This window comes from Callorhinus ursinus, unplaced genomic scaffold (genome assembly GCF_003265705.2).
Source record: "Callorhinus ursinus isolate GAN/ISIS: 27379988/994484 unplaced genomic scaffold, GSC_fseal_2.0 scaffold21, whole genome shotgun sequence".
Taxonomy (NCBI): domain Eukaryota; kingdom Metazoa; phylum Chordata; class Mammalia; order Carnivora; family Otariidae; genus Callorhinus; species Callorhinus ursinus.
The window spans coordinates 15,992,160-16,004,549 of record NW_027397083.1 but is presented as its reverse complement, the minus strand read 5'-3'; the positions used below and the strand labels follow the sequence as shown (position 1 = coordinate 16,004,549).

The window sequence follows — 12,390 nt, the reverse complement described above, 5'->3', positions numbered from 1 at the left end:
TTGATAGCTGTGTTGCAAACACTAAGCCAGCTCCCCTTCTCAATTTCTCAGAGGTATTTTGGTAAAACTAATGGAATGGGAGCCAGGAAGAGAGGAAATAAATGCTTTCAGTTGGTAAGATTGTCTTTATTGCCCTTTTGATTTATTATCTACGTATAATCTTAGACAATTTTAGACACTCAGATGCCCCATTTACCAAGAAATGACCATTTTAATGTATGTAACTTCAATCTACACTGATATTTCCAGAGATAATATATTTATAAAACGATCTATATGTTAGTATGTTATATACATGATCTGGAACAAGTGAAGCTTCACATTGTTCATTTGAACAGATGTCTTAGAAAAATGTCATGTACATATTTTGATTATAGAAATGACACGTTATTCCTTTGATTGCAGGAGTAATTCGTTGCAGAATACGAATGTCCCCCATTCAACATTTATTTCTCCAAAGTTAGTAAATGGGAAAGATGTCGAGGAAGTACGTTGTATAGAAACACGGGACAATCATAACTCAGAAGGAGAGGCGAGAGACTGTTGTGAAACATCTGTACGGCAGGAGTCTGACTCATCAGTTTCCGACAAACAGCGGCAAACCATCATCATTGCTGACTCCCCAAGCCCTGCAGTGAGTGTGATTACTATTAGCAGTGACACTGATGAGGAGGAGACAGCGCAGAGACACTCACTCAGAGAGTAAGTGCCAAAACAGTTCCTTGTGTTCATGCCGCAACCTTAAATAGTGATGGCGCCCTCTGGTGTGGTGAAAAACACCTTTCTGGGACTTATCCCTGGTCTGTCAGTGTCCTTTGGAGTAAACATCCTGAATAGTAATTAACATGATTATTATAGCATTTCTCCTGTATTAGTAAGCTTTAGGCTTTTGTTGATGTAGGGCACTCTGAACTGCTTCATATCCTTAATCAAATAATGTAAATTTTGGCTGCTTCTCATTTTTTTGACCCGTGGTTTTCTCATCCCTCTTTCACTAGATGTAAAGATAGTCTGGATTGTGAAGCTTGCCAGAGCACTTTGAATATCGATCGGATGTGTTCATTAAGTAGTCCTGACAGTACCCTGAGCACCAGCTCCTCCGGGCAGTCCAGCCCATCCCCTTGCAAGAGACCGAACAGGTAAGGGAATTTCAATGGTGGCATACCATAAATACTATGTCTGCTAAAAAGCCTGTAATTTCTTTTGTTGTTTACGTTAATAAGTGCCTGTCCATTTACCACAGTGGTTTCTCTCTTGAACATAATTTTTAACCAGATCACTTTTTTAGAAACTTGGGTTTTAAGTAATACTTTTCTTTTACTTTTTTCTACTGTTGTAGAACACATCTAAATGAAAAATTCAGCTTTTAATAAATGATTTTTAAAGAATCATTTGTTTTTGAAAGGGTAGAAAAAGCCATGTCCTCAAGTTCTCCATAGACTACAATTATTACTTAAATTTGGAATTAGAACATAGAACAAAATAAACATTTTGGCAAAATAAAAGGAATTTCTACATAATAAAGTCATAACCCACTATCAATAAAGATTCCAATATGGCTTTTTTCTCTCATTGGTGATTGAGTTGCATGGTTTTATCCATATTTCCTTTCCTCCTCTTTTTTTTGGCCAGGGAATTGCATTGCCACTAAACTAGTGAGCTTCTCCTTGTCAGCATGATACACTAACACATGAAGACATAAGCCATAAAGATCTCTGTGAAATACATTTGATTTCAACTTTCAGAAATTTTTTTTTTTTTTAGTGGAAACAAAATTTGAAAAAATCCTTAAGTCTTAATTTTAGGGGCGCCTGGGTGGCTCAGTTGTTAAGCGTCTACCTTTGGCTGAGGTCATGATCCCAGGGTCCTGGGATCGAGCCCCCGCATTGGGCTCCCTGCTCAGCGGGAAGCCTGCTTCTCCATCTCCCACTCCCGCTGCTTGTGTTCCCTCTCTCGCTGTGTCTCTCCCTGTCAAATAAATAAATAAAATCTTAAAAAAAAAAAAAAGTCTTAATTTTACACATTTGTTTTCTGTTTTTTCCTTAGTCAGGAAATATGGTATTGAATACTTTGGAAGATGTAAAGAAGTTTTAACACATCTTTTTGTGAATTGCTTATAATATGGTTTGGCAGTTGGCATATATATATAAATATATTCATAATATATATATTCATCTCTGTAAATATGTCTATATAAAAATATTACATATAAATACAAATAAATATAACTAAAAGTATATATATATAAAGGTGCTTCAAATTGTTAAGTAGGAAATGAATGATTAAAATAGACCATCACTGCTCTCGGAGAGAGGGGAGAATTTGTCATGGCCTCGGGGGCCCAGGAAGAGAAGGGAAATAATGGGACTTTGGCTAGGCCTTTGGAGAGCTGGGGAAGACCTTTCAGATAACTGTTTAGTTAAAAGGACCCCAATTACCACTAAAGATATGAATCCTAACATTAGAATTTAATTTGAAATATTCAGGTCACATGACTATATGTTTTTACATTTCATTTAAATTATCCAGAATAGTGCATCTTTTGTAGTGTCTTGATGAGATTTTCTGGAGTTTGTAAAGTGGAATTTTATGAACCGCTACTAAGAATCAATCGGGAAGGGAAAGGAGAGAAAATAAAGTTCCAAAATGATGTACCTAAACAGGATAGAATTAAGGTTAACAGTCTGAATAGAGAATTAATGTGAGAGTCTAGAATGTCTATGAAAAAAATATTACTGGACAAGGAAGAAGTTGTAATTAGATATGAAATAACTGAGTAAGATTCTCATTAATTTAGTGGAGCCGGGATAGTACTTAACTTTAGATGTAATGTTGAAAAACATATTCATAAAAATGCTTTCTTATAGTATGTCAGATGAAGAACAGGAAAGTGGTTGTGATACTGTGGATGGCTCTCCAACGTCAGACTCTTCGGGACATGACAGTCCCTTTGCAGAGAGCAGCTTTGTGGAGGATGCTCATCAAAACACAGAACTGGTGAGCTCGGCCAACACGGAAACCAAACCAGCTGTTTGTACTGTTGTGGTGCCACCAATGGGACTAGAGAATGGATTAAATGCCGACGAGCATATGGCAAACACAGGTAAACTGAGTCCGCCCTATTTCCCTGACTAGCCCTTCAAAAAGTCTTAATTGGGGAACCTTAGAGAACAACATTGCCAGAAGTCATCTCTGAATTTCCAACTTGATCCTGCCTAATCTGTCATAGAAGGGAAATCTTTCCTAATATCATTTGGTGCTGGAACCATGAGATATCTTCTTATTTAATTTTAAAGTTGTCAAATCAGTACTGTGTAAAATATCTAAAGACCTTTCTAATTTTTATATGAGAAGGGAAAAGCATCAACTGTCTTCTGTTTTGTTCGTTGCCAGATTCTATATGCCAGCCATTAATAAAAGGCCGATCTGCTCCTGGGAGATTAAACCAGCCTTCCACGGTGGGTAATCGTCAGCAGAAACTGACATCAGCATTCCAGCAGCAGCATTTGAATTTCAGTCAGGTATGGTTTGTGAAGTTCTAAGAGTTTTTGGGATTCAAAATCAGCAGTGTTTCATTTGGAGGAAAAAAGATTCTGACACTGTATACAGTCTTGAAAAATGTATCCCTTTTCATTATCTCACGTGACTAAGGAGAAATCGGCCTCATAATAGGATAATGAAGCAGATTATCCTAGAACCTGAATTCTTCAGAAACATTAGGCTTTTAGATTCTCTTAAATGATTTTTTAGTATGTCTGTTGTCTCAGACCCGTCCACTCAGATTGCACACTAACGGATTGATGGCTGCCTTTGTTGTGTCAGTTGTGGTAATAGTCCTACCTTACGGAGTACTTTCCATCTGGTCAGTACTGTGCTCAGCAGTTGTGTTTCACTCTGGGAAAGAAAAGGTAACGGGTACTGGCGTCTGACCTGTGTTCAAATCCTGGCTTTGCCAAGTACTATGTATATTACTTCAGCCAGGTCTCTTCAACAAATCTGGACCACAGTTAATGGGAACGATAGCTATGTTGTAGGGTTGTTGTGGAATTAAATAATGTCACATATGTACAGTGTTAGCTTTCCGTAAAATAAGTGCTCCCCAGATGGTTGTGATTAGTGGTGACGGGGGGGCTGGTGGTCCCAGCAGCAGTGGTAGTGGCAGTGTTAATATTATCAAATACATGGTAATAAATGTTAACATGTTTAATACTAGTATGTATAAAATTGATATTTCACTCTTCTCTGTGCTGAGTAGAAGTAGAGATCTGAGAGATCCTCTGTGGATGATCAGTCACAGAGTGTATTGTAATTTCCCTTTCTTCCTTTCTTTTTAACTTATAAAATATGTATTCAGTCTTTTTTCATTTGTTTTTGGATAGATTCAGCACTTTGGATCTGGGCATCAAGAGTGGAATGGAAACTTCGGACATCGAAGACAGCAAGCTTATATCCCTACTAGTGTTACTAGTAATCCATTCACTCTTTCTCATGGAAGCCCCAATCACACAGCCATGCATGCCCATCTGGCTGGAAATGCGCATCTTGGAGGACAGCCTACTCTACTTCCATACCCATCATCAGCTCCCCTCAGTAGTGCTGCACCAGTGGCCCACCTCTTAGCCTCTCCATGTACCTCAAGACCTATGTTACAGCATCCAACTTACAATATCTCGCATCCCAGTGGCATAGTTCACCAAGTCCCAGTGGGCATAAATCCCCGTCTGTTACCATCCCCAACCATTCATCAGACTCCGTACAAACCAATCTTCCCACCACATTCTTACATTGCAGCATCACCTGCATATACTGGATTTCCATTGAGTCCAACAAAACTCAGCCAGTATCCATATATGTGAACACTCAAAAAGAGTATATTGAGGAAGCTCAATGATATAAACATTTGATTAAAAATAAAAACATGGTATTTAATAAATATTAGCCATGGCACAAGAAAATTATTTTTGAATCATGTAGACTTGGGTGCAATTTAAACAACTTTGAGCTTTAAAAAAAAAAACTCACTTTTACTGTGTTTTGCACATTTGGTATAACTTGTCTTTGGTCATGTTATCTTCTTATGTAGTAACTCTAGACAGGTGACTTATGGGAGCAGAAGTCCAGTTTTGCTCCTGCTATTTTTTATAAAATTGCCTTCTAACTAGTGCAAGACACATCCACATTTGGGAAGCCATTCTGTGTACAGACTTAGAGCAACAGATGCACATATGTCAGAATTACAGCATACAAGTGAATTGTATTATCTGTGTCTTAGTGTATAAATGTTGGGTCCCTTACCTAAGAAATTGAGCTATTGTTCTTTACATTTGCATGTGTCTTTGCATGGGCAAAATGTTGCCTAGACTTTGCTCTTAAATGTTGTTCTAATAATCTCAGCTGCATTGTAAACCGTTCCCACACATAGTGCCTTAAATATTTGAGGTTGTTAATGTTATTACCTATATATAAATGTTGAGGACTGCAGCACTTAAAATTCAGATCTACTCTTTAGTTTTCTTTTGATAGAGTAATGTTCATTTTTGGTTTTGTGTGGTATGATTTCAGGTTGTAGCTGTTTTTTCCTTACTAAGAGGGCAGCATGTTTGCTATAGCTGAATTCTGCTGTCTGATTTTTCAGAATGATCTAGCTTCAAGAAAAGCAAGCAGTTAGTAGTGCTTAAGAAAAATTGATTCAGTATCTAATGGATAGTTGATATCTGTCACAACACAGCATTTTATATACTGTTAAGTGAAACTGCAATACAATCTAAGTTTATTTTGGGAGTGTTTGCTGTATAATTGGATTTAATAAAATGTTTAGAGGTGCAGTAGGCATGACTTTGAGTAGGTAATGAAAGAAAATGCAAAATGCTCATTGATTCATGATGTGGTTTCATCTTAGCTTGGGCAAACCATGCAGTATTTAATAAATAGTAGCAGAATATTTACTATTGAAGCTTGAAAAGATGTGAGTTCTTTGTGTGCAATTGTTCATTTATGCATGTGAGAGGGTTTTTTCTTTTTTTTAAGTATTTTTACATTGTAGTACTTGTTTTGCTTGTTGGTGGTGTTTGCTTATTTAATACATTCCGTCAGGGACAGAAATTACATGCTTTTTCTTTCCTAGGAAGTGTGTCTTGGGTTTTTCCCTTCTTATTTTCTTTTTCTTTTTTTTTTCTTTTTTGGTGGTTGGTGGTTATGTTTAAATGAAGTTGCTTTTACAGCACCAAAGACTTAATCATCCATTTCCTATATAAAAGGTAGCTACTTTTTTGCATAGACCTCAAGTATATTGTAGTGTAGAGGTGGAATTTAAGGAAAGGTATTAAACAGGCTGTGTTTTAGCTTATGGGCAAGTAATAAATTGTATCATTTATCTTGAATGTATCATAGATAAGCTGCTATATAACGATTGCCACTTCAGATAGCTGTGAAATTAGGTGATTAACTAGTTGTTATTTAGCCTTCTAATTTCTGTATAAGTCTAATTACATGAAATAGAAGTTGGGGTTTTGATTTTTTACTTTGCTTTTCTGTTTGGAGTGTCATTGTAACTACTGTATTGTAAATGATGGAAAATAATTGCATATGTTATTTTGGGGTGTGTTATTTGCATCAGTATTTTATCTCTATTAATGTTTGTGCTCATCACTGCATATAAAAAACTTGGATGTATCAATGTAACTTAATTTTTTATTTTCATACTGGCATTGTAGACACTTGAGAAAGCTGTATCTTGCAGGCTTGACTTAACTTTTTTTCCTTAAAAATCTGGAATATAATCTTACAGCATTTACTGGAATAAACAGTACAAAGCATTTGAGTGTAAAACTCTCCAAATGTTTTGGATTTACAGCATTTCTTTGATAAATGAATTGCATACCACTAGTACGGCTCTAATACAGCGTTGACAATAAGCTAATAATGGATAAACTTTTCTTTACTCCATTAACACAAGCAGTGTTTTATTTAATAATCATCAATGAAATAAATGTGCCTGAAATTGATTTTAAAAATTACAGTATTAGATCATAAAATAAAAAAACCAGCAGTACATTTTTAGTCACACTGAAAATGAAGGACTTAATTTTCCCCACAAGTTTCAGTGTTTTTAGTAATCAATTCTATGCATTTTATATAAATAGAAATATATATACATATATATATTACACAGAAAAAAGGAGTAGCCTAAGATTAATTTAAAAGATTATTTACAGATGGCAAATTTATGGAGTCACTATTTAAGTAAACTTGCTGCCCTCCACAGCTTATTAATTTTTATTTATATGGTCCGGCAGATCACTGGTATCTGCTCACTTCTTGGAAAAGAATCAGTGCTGGCAGCGGATGTTTCAGAAACACCAAGTGCAAAGGATTGATTTCTGTTTGTACAACAGGTACAAAACTGACACAGTTTTATATTCGTTCAGGGCCAGATTTACTACCCTGGAATGTCGTATTTTCTGTATTTCAGTTCCAGGACTCAGATGGTCTTGTTAAATGGACAGTAAATGTTTTCGTAATAGTCAAGTTTGATAAAGGCGTACCCTAGTTGAGTACACTGCTCTTAACCGATTCTAATCATGGGCTTTTTAATGTGTTTAAAAAACTAAAAATGTCAAAATCCTGCTAACTTTTAAATTCAACATATCGACAAAAGAATTTGGATTTATACCTTCTTTAAAACCATTTTACCAGTTTTCTTTGGTTTTACTGCTTTCTTAAATAAAACACTGCATGACTTCCAAGTTGCATATTTGCATACTATTTTAATTTGCAAATTATTTTTTTTTTTTTACCGAATACCCTGATACTTACTTTTCTTTTCCTTCAGGGTGTTTAAATATGTTACTATAGTAGGAAAGCCTTTTCACTTTTTCAATTCTCTACTACTAATTTTAATCTTGGTTTGTGTTAAGTAAAAGTTAAATCATACACTGCAAGGTGTAGGAAGATTTGTTTTAATGAACCCAATGATAATAGATTTGATTACTAAGTTTGAACTGTTAACTGTTTAACAATTTTAGACTTGTGGCTTTCTTTCTTTGGTTTGTTTTTGCTTTTCTATGCTACACTAGTTTGCCATGTAGCAATTGCACTGTGCAATATTACAATAAGGACTGGGAAAATTTTTATGGATGTAATGTCTATTACGGTTTGCGCTAGTATTTCTCTCTAGTTCTCAGTGATTTAAATGTGACCAAGCCTTCTGTACTTTGTCACAAAAAGCGGGTTTTCCAGGTGACTATTTTGGTGAGTGTCAAAATAAGAATTTATGGTGTATTACTGTCGATTCACTTTGAATTAAAATATATATATTGCAGCAAACAGCTTGTTGCCTTTTTTTCCACCCTAGGACTGCTTACAGGGGAGGGAAGGAAAAGGGTAGTAACACTTAGTACCTAACTTATATCAGTCATCTCATTTAATTCTCAAAACCACTTGTGAGATAGGTATTATTATCTTCACCATTATGTAAATGAAGAAATAGGTTCAAAGTATTTACATAAGTTGTCTGGAGTCCCACTGCTGAGTGGTGAATCTCATCTATGAATGAGGCTGTCTAATCATAACTAATCTACTTCCCACCAGTCCTTTTTTGTTTTGTTTTGTTTTTTTAAAGATTGAGGGAGAGTGTGTGCAGGAGTAGGGGGAGGGGCAGAGGGAGAGAGAGAACGTCCAGAGGACTCCCTGCTGAGTGTCATGACCAGGAGATCATGACCTGAACCAAAATCAAGAGTCAGACGCTTAACTGACTGAGCCACCCAGGCACCCCTGCACCAGTTCTTTTTAAACTGAGGCCTGGGGCAGTGTGCCAGAAGTCCTGCATCCACAAGATACCCACAGCCTGTTTCCCCTAAATACTGTTTCCTTGAATATTTTTTGAGGTAAATATTTCTGTTTAATATGCTTGAATGAAGAGTAGGGAATTCACATATATTTTTAAGATGTAAAACATGAGACTTCAAGGGGATGCCTGGATGGCACAGTCGGTTAAGCGTCTGACTCTTGATTTCAGCTCAGGTCATGATCTCAGGGTCGTGAGATCGAGCCCTGTGTTGGGTTCTGTGCTGGGCGTGGAACCTGCTTAAGATTTTCTCTCTCCCTCTGCCCCTCCCCACCCCCATGCTCACTCACGCTCCATCTCTCTTTCTCTCTAGGAAAACAGTTCAAAAGAATATAGTTGTAGTAGGCCAATTTAAGTTAGGTCCTCAAATACTATCTCATACTTCAAGGATTGAAGTTTAGGAGAGTTTTTGGGGGGAGCATTCTGCCAGAACAGTGAGAATACATAATCTCTCGGCAAACTTTTAATTGAAGTATGACATAAGCACTTTTGTGTCTGGCTTCTCTTGTTCGACATTTTTTCTGTAAGATACATCCATATTGTGTTTAGCAGTGGCTCATTTATTCCCATTGCTGTATAGTGTTCTTTTGATTGTTCTTTTCTTGTGTGCTTACATAATAATTTATTTGATGGTGTTTTTGTCCATATCTTCTGGAGAACACATGTATGCATTTCCTTTGGGCATATATGCAGCTATGGAGCTGGGTCATAGGGTGTATCCACATTATTAGATAACTAAAACAATATTCCAAAGTGTTAAATTCAATTTACCCTCAATAGCAGTAATATGAGAGTTCCAGTTACTTTATGTCCTCACACATCATATTTTTTTCTTTCATTTTAGTCATTCTTGTGGGTGTGATTTATTCAAAGTAATGTGAAGATTTCCGTTTAGCCCAAAGCACTGATCCTACATATAGATGAGATCCAGATTTTGTAATTTACTTGAAAATAGAGTAAATTGGCTTCTTGAGAAGACAAGTTTCTCCACTATGGAAAGTAGGGCACGCCTTTGAAACCTTTCGTAAGCCAAAATGGTGTAAAGAAGCAATTACCATTAATTTTAATGGAAAAGCTTTTGAGCTTTCCCAGATGCCAAAAATAAGCTCTCTCAGGTTTTTCTGATCCCTCAGGACACAGCCCTACCAAATAAATGGAGATAAAGCACAGATGTTTACAAACACAGGTCAAAGCTATGACTGCTTGGTGCTGGGATGCCGAGTGTGGCTCCCCAGGAGGGGGCTTGGGGGGGCCGCTCTTTCTGCTCTGGAGCGCTGCCGCTATTATGGCTTTCTGCCAACAAACCTGCTGAAGGCTCTTTTCTTCCCTTTTTGCCTCTTCATAAAAACCGAAATCCTCTTTTGGTTAGCAAAAACAGGTACTGATAAAGTCTTTCTTAAAAGTGAAGAAGTGCCATAATCCAAATTTTTGAAAAGTGGGGGATACTTGTACCAAGAAGTACTCAGCCATTTTAAATGGATCAAGGGAGGTAAAAAAAAAAAAATTCTTTTTTTAAAGAGATGAAAAGTCTTTGAGCAACATGTATAAACCATTCAGTCAGCACTTAGCACAGTGCCGGGCACACAGTAGGTGTCATGAATCATTCAATAACACTCATGAAGCAGCTACCATGTTTCAAGCACTATATACTAGGCATGTATCAGGGGACAAAACAGAAGTTTCTCTTGATCTTAACAATCTTTCCTGTTAGTGGGAGGGAAAGATTGAAAGCAAATAAGCCCACTTAGGGTAAGTGGGATAAATACAGTATGCTGATTCAGTGACTTTAATATGGGCAAACCAGGAAAGTGGCCTGTGAGGCTGAAGAAAAAGCATGCAATTGGGAGCAGAAGCTAGAAGATAGAACTAGATGGGTGAGCATGTAGGTCTTTGCCAAAGAAAGGCGTCTAGATTTAATATCAGATGTTAATGGGATGCCTTGGGAGGACTTTAAGCAGGCAGACAGGCAGGGCCAGAGGGGAAGCTGGAAGACTAGATACGACGAGGTTGTTGAAATAGTTCAGATGAGAGATGCTAGCTACCAGTCCTATGTCAAGACGTTTGTATTACGAATATTTTCTCCCAGGTTGTGACTTGTCCTTTCATTTTCTTTACAGGGTATTGGGAAGAGCAAAGGCTTTGAATTTTGATAGAGTCCAGTTTCTCAGTATATTCTCTTACCATTTGTGCTTTTTGTGTCCTAAGAAACTGTTGCCTATCTCACAGCTGCAAAGACTTTTCTTCTTTGTTCTCTGCCAGACGTTTTATGGTTTTAAGTTTTATTAGGTCTGTGATTCATTTCATGTTAACTTTTGTGTCAATTTTTTATTTTATGGCATTATTTTATCTTACGAGAACCCATGTAGTTCCCTAATTAGAAGTATGGTCATTTGAAATAGAAAAAATAAAATGTTAACATTTCATATTTTTCCATCATAAGAATAATACATTATTATAATATACTTGGGAAATGCAGAAAAACAGATTTTGAAAACTCATTGAAATGTAAGTGTTCAGATAGTTAAAATAATGTAAGCAATTTTAGATCCCAAGACTTCCAACTTGTACCACGAGCATTGAGACGGTAAGAATGACATTCTCAATGACATTCTTCAACGAACCACAAAACTTCATAACACCCAGCCACGTTAATGATTTTATAGCGTCCATTCCATAATCAAATTTTCCCAGGTGTTTCAGTATCTTTTATAACTCTTCCCTTCTTCCCTCAACTACAGGAACCCATCAAGATTCACCCATTACATTTGGTTATGACATGTATCTTTGACTACTCTTAAATCAGAGCAGTCCTCTATTTTTATGACATTTTTTAAGAATTTAGGCTAGAATGTCCTACATTCTGAATTTGTTTCTTCACCCTAACTAGTTCCTCTCTATCTTTTCTGTAAAGTACAAGTTCGGTCTAGTGGCTTGATGAGTTTCAATGTTTGTTCATTGAATTATTTGTTCATTGCAAGAATTATAGGAGATGTATCCTTATTGCATCACATCAAGAAACACATAATTTCAGGTTGTCCGTTATCAGTCATGACACTGGGATAAAAGGTTGGTAGCAGATCTCTCCATTGTCATCTGTGGGGTGGCACTGTGGGAATTGCATAACATCTTCCTCAGTGGCTTTAGCATCCCTTGATGTCTGTTGTCTGAATCAGTTATTACACTGGGGGTTGCAAATGCTGATTTTCAATTTTGTCATTCCTTGTACATTCATTACCCAGCATCATTCATCATTGTTCTATAAAGAAAGACTTTCTGGCTTTCTCCCTGAGCTTGCTCCCCCTCCCTCCCCCGCCCCCCCAATCATTATGGATTCATGGATTTTGCTTTATTCAGTAAGTTAATTTTAGTTTACTGAATCCTTTTGACATCACTGCATTAGTCTCAATGTTTCCTTGTTCTCTGGCCCAATAAAGTGTCTTAGGCTCACCTTGTATTCTTCTGGCCTTGGATCTGGAATTGGTCATTTCTCCAAAGAGCCCAGGTTTCAAAGGACCTAGTTTGAATAATGTCTATGTCCTACACAT

The 12,390-nt window shown here is 36.8% G+C and overlaps 1 protein-coding gene across 7 annotated transcripts in view; it reads left to right on the top strand.

Annotated features, from left to right (window-relative positions):
- Positions 1–8,325, top strand: part of HIPK3 (homeodomain interacting protein kinase 3) — a 91,780-nt gene extending 83,455 nt beyond the window's left edge. For 5 of the 7 annotated variants that reach the window (XM_025879023.2, XM_073904791.1, XM_025879024.2 and 2 more), the window contains exons 12-17: positions 52–114; positions 406–702; positions 999–1,139; positions 2,868–3,103; positions 3,394–3,521; positions 4,380–8,325. In XM_025879023.2, the coding sequence (XP_025734808.2) occupies positions 52–114; positions 406–702; positions 999–1,139; positions 2,868–3,103; positions 3,394–3,521; positions 4,380–4,856 (1,342 nt within the window). In that variant the 3' untranslated portion in view covers positions 4,857–8,325. The remainder of the gene's footprint in view (positions 1–51; positions 115–405; positions 703–998; positions 1,140–2,867; positions 3,104–3,393; positions 3,522–4,379) is intronic. The other 2 variants (XM_025879028.2, XM_025879027.2) reach the window with 1 other exon arrangement.
- Positions 8,326–12,390: the final 4,065 nt, after the last annotated feature.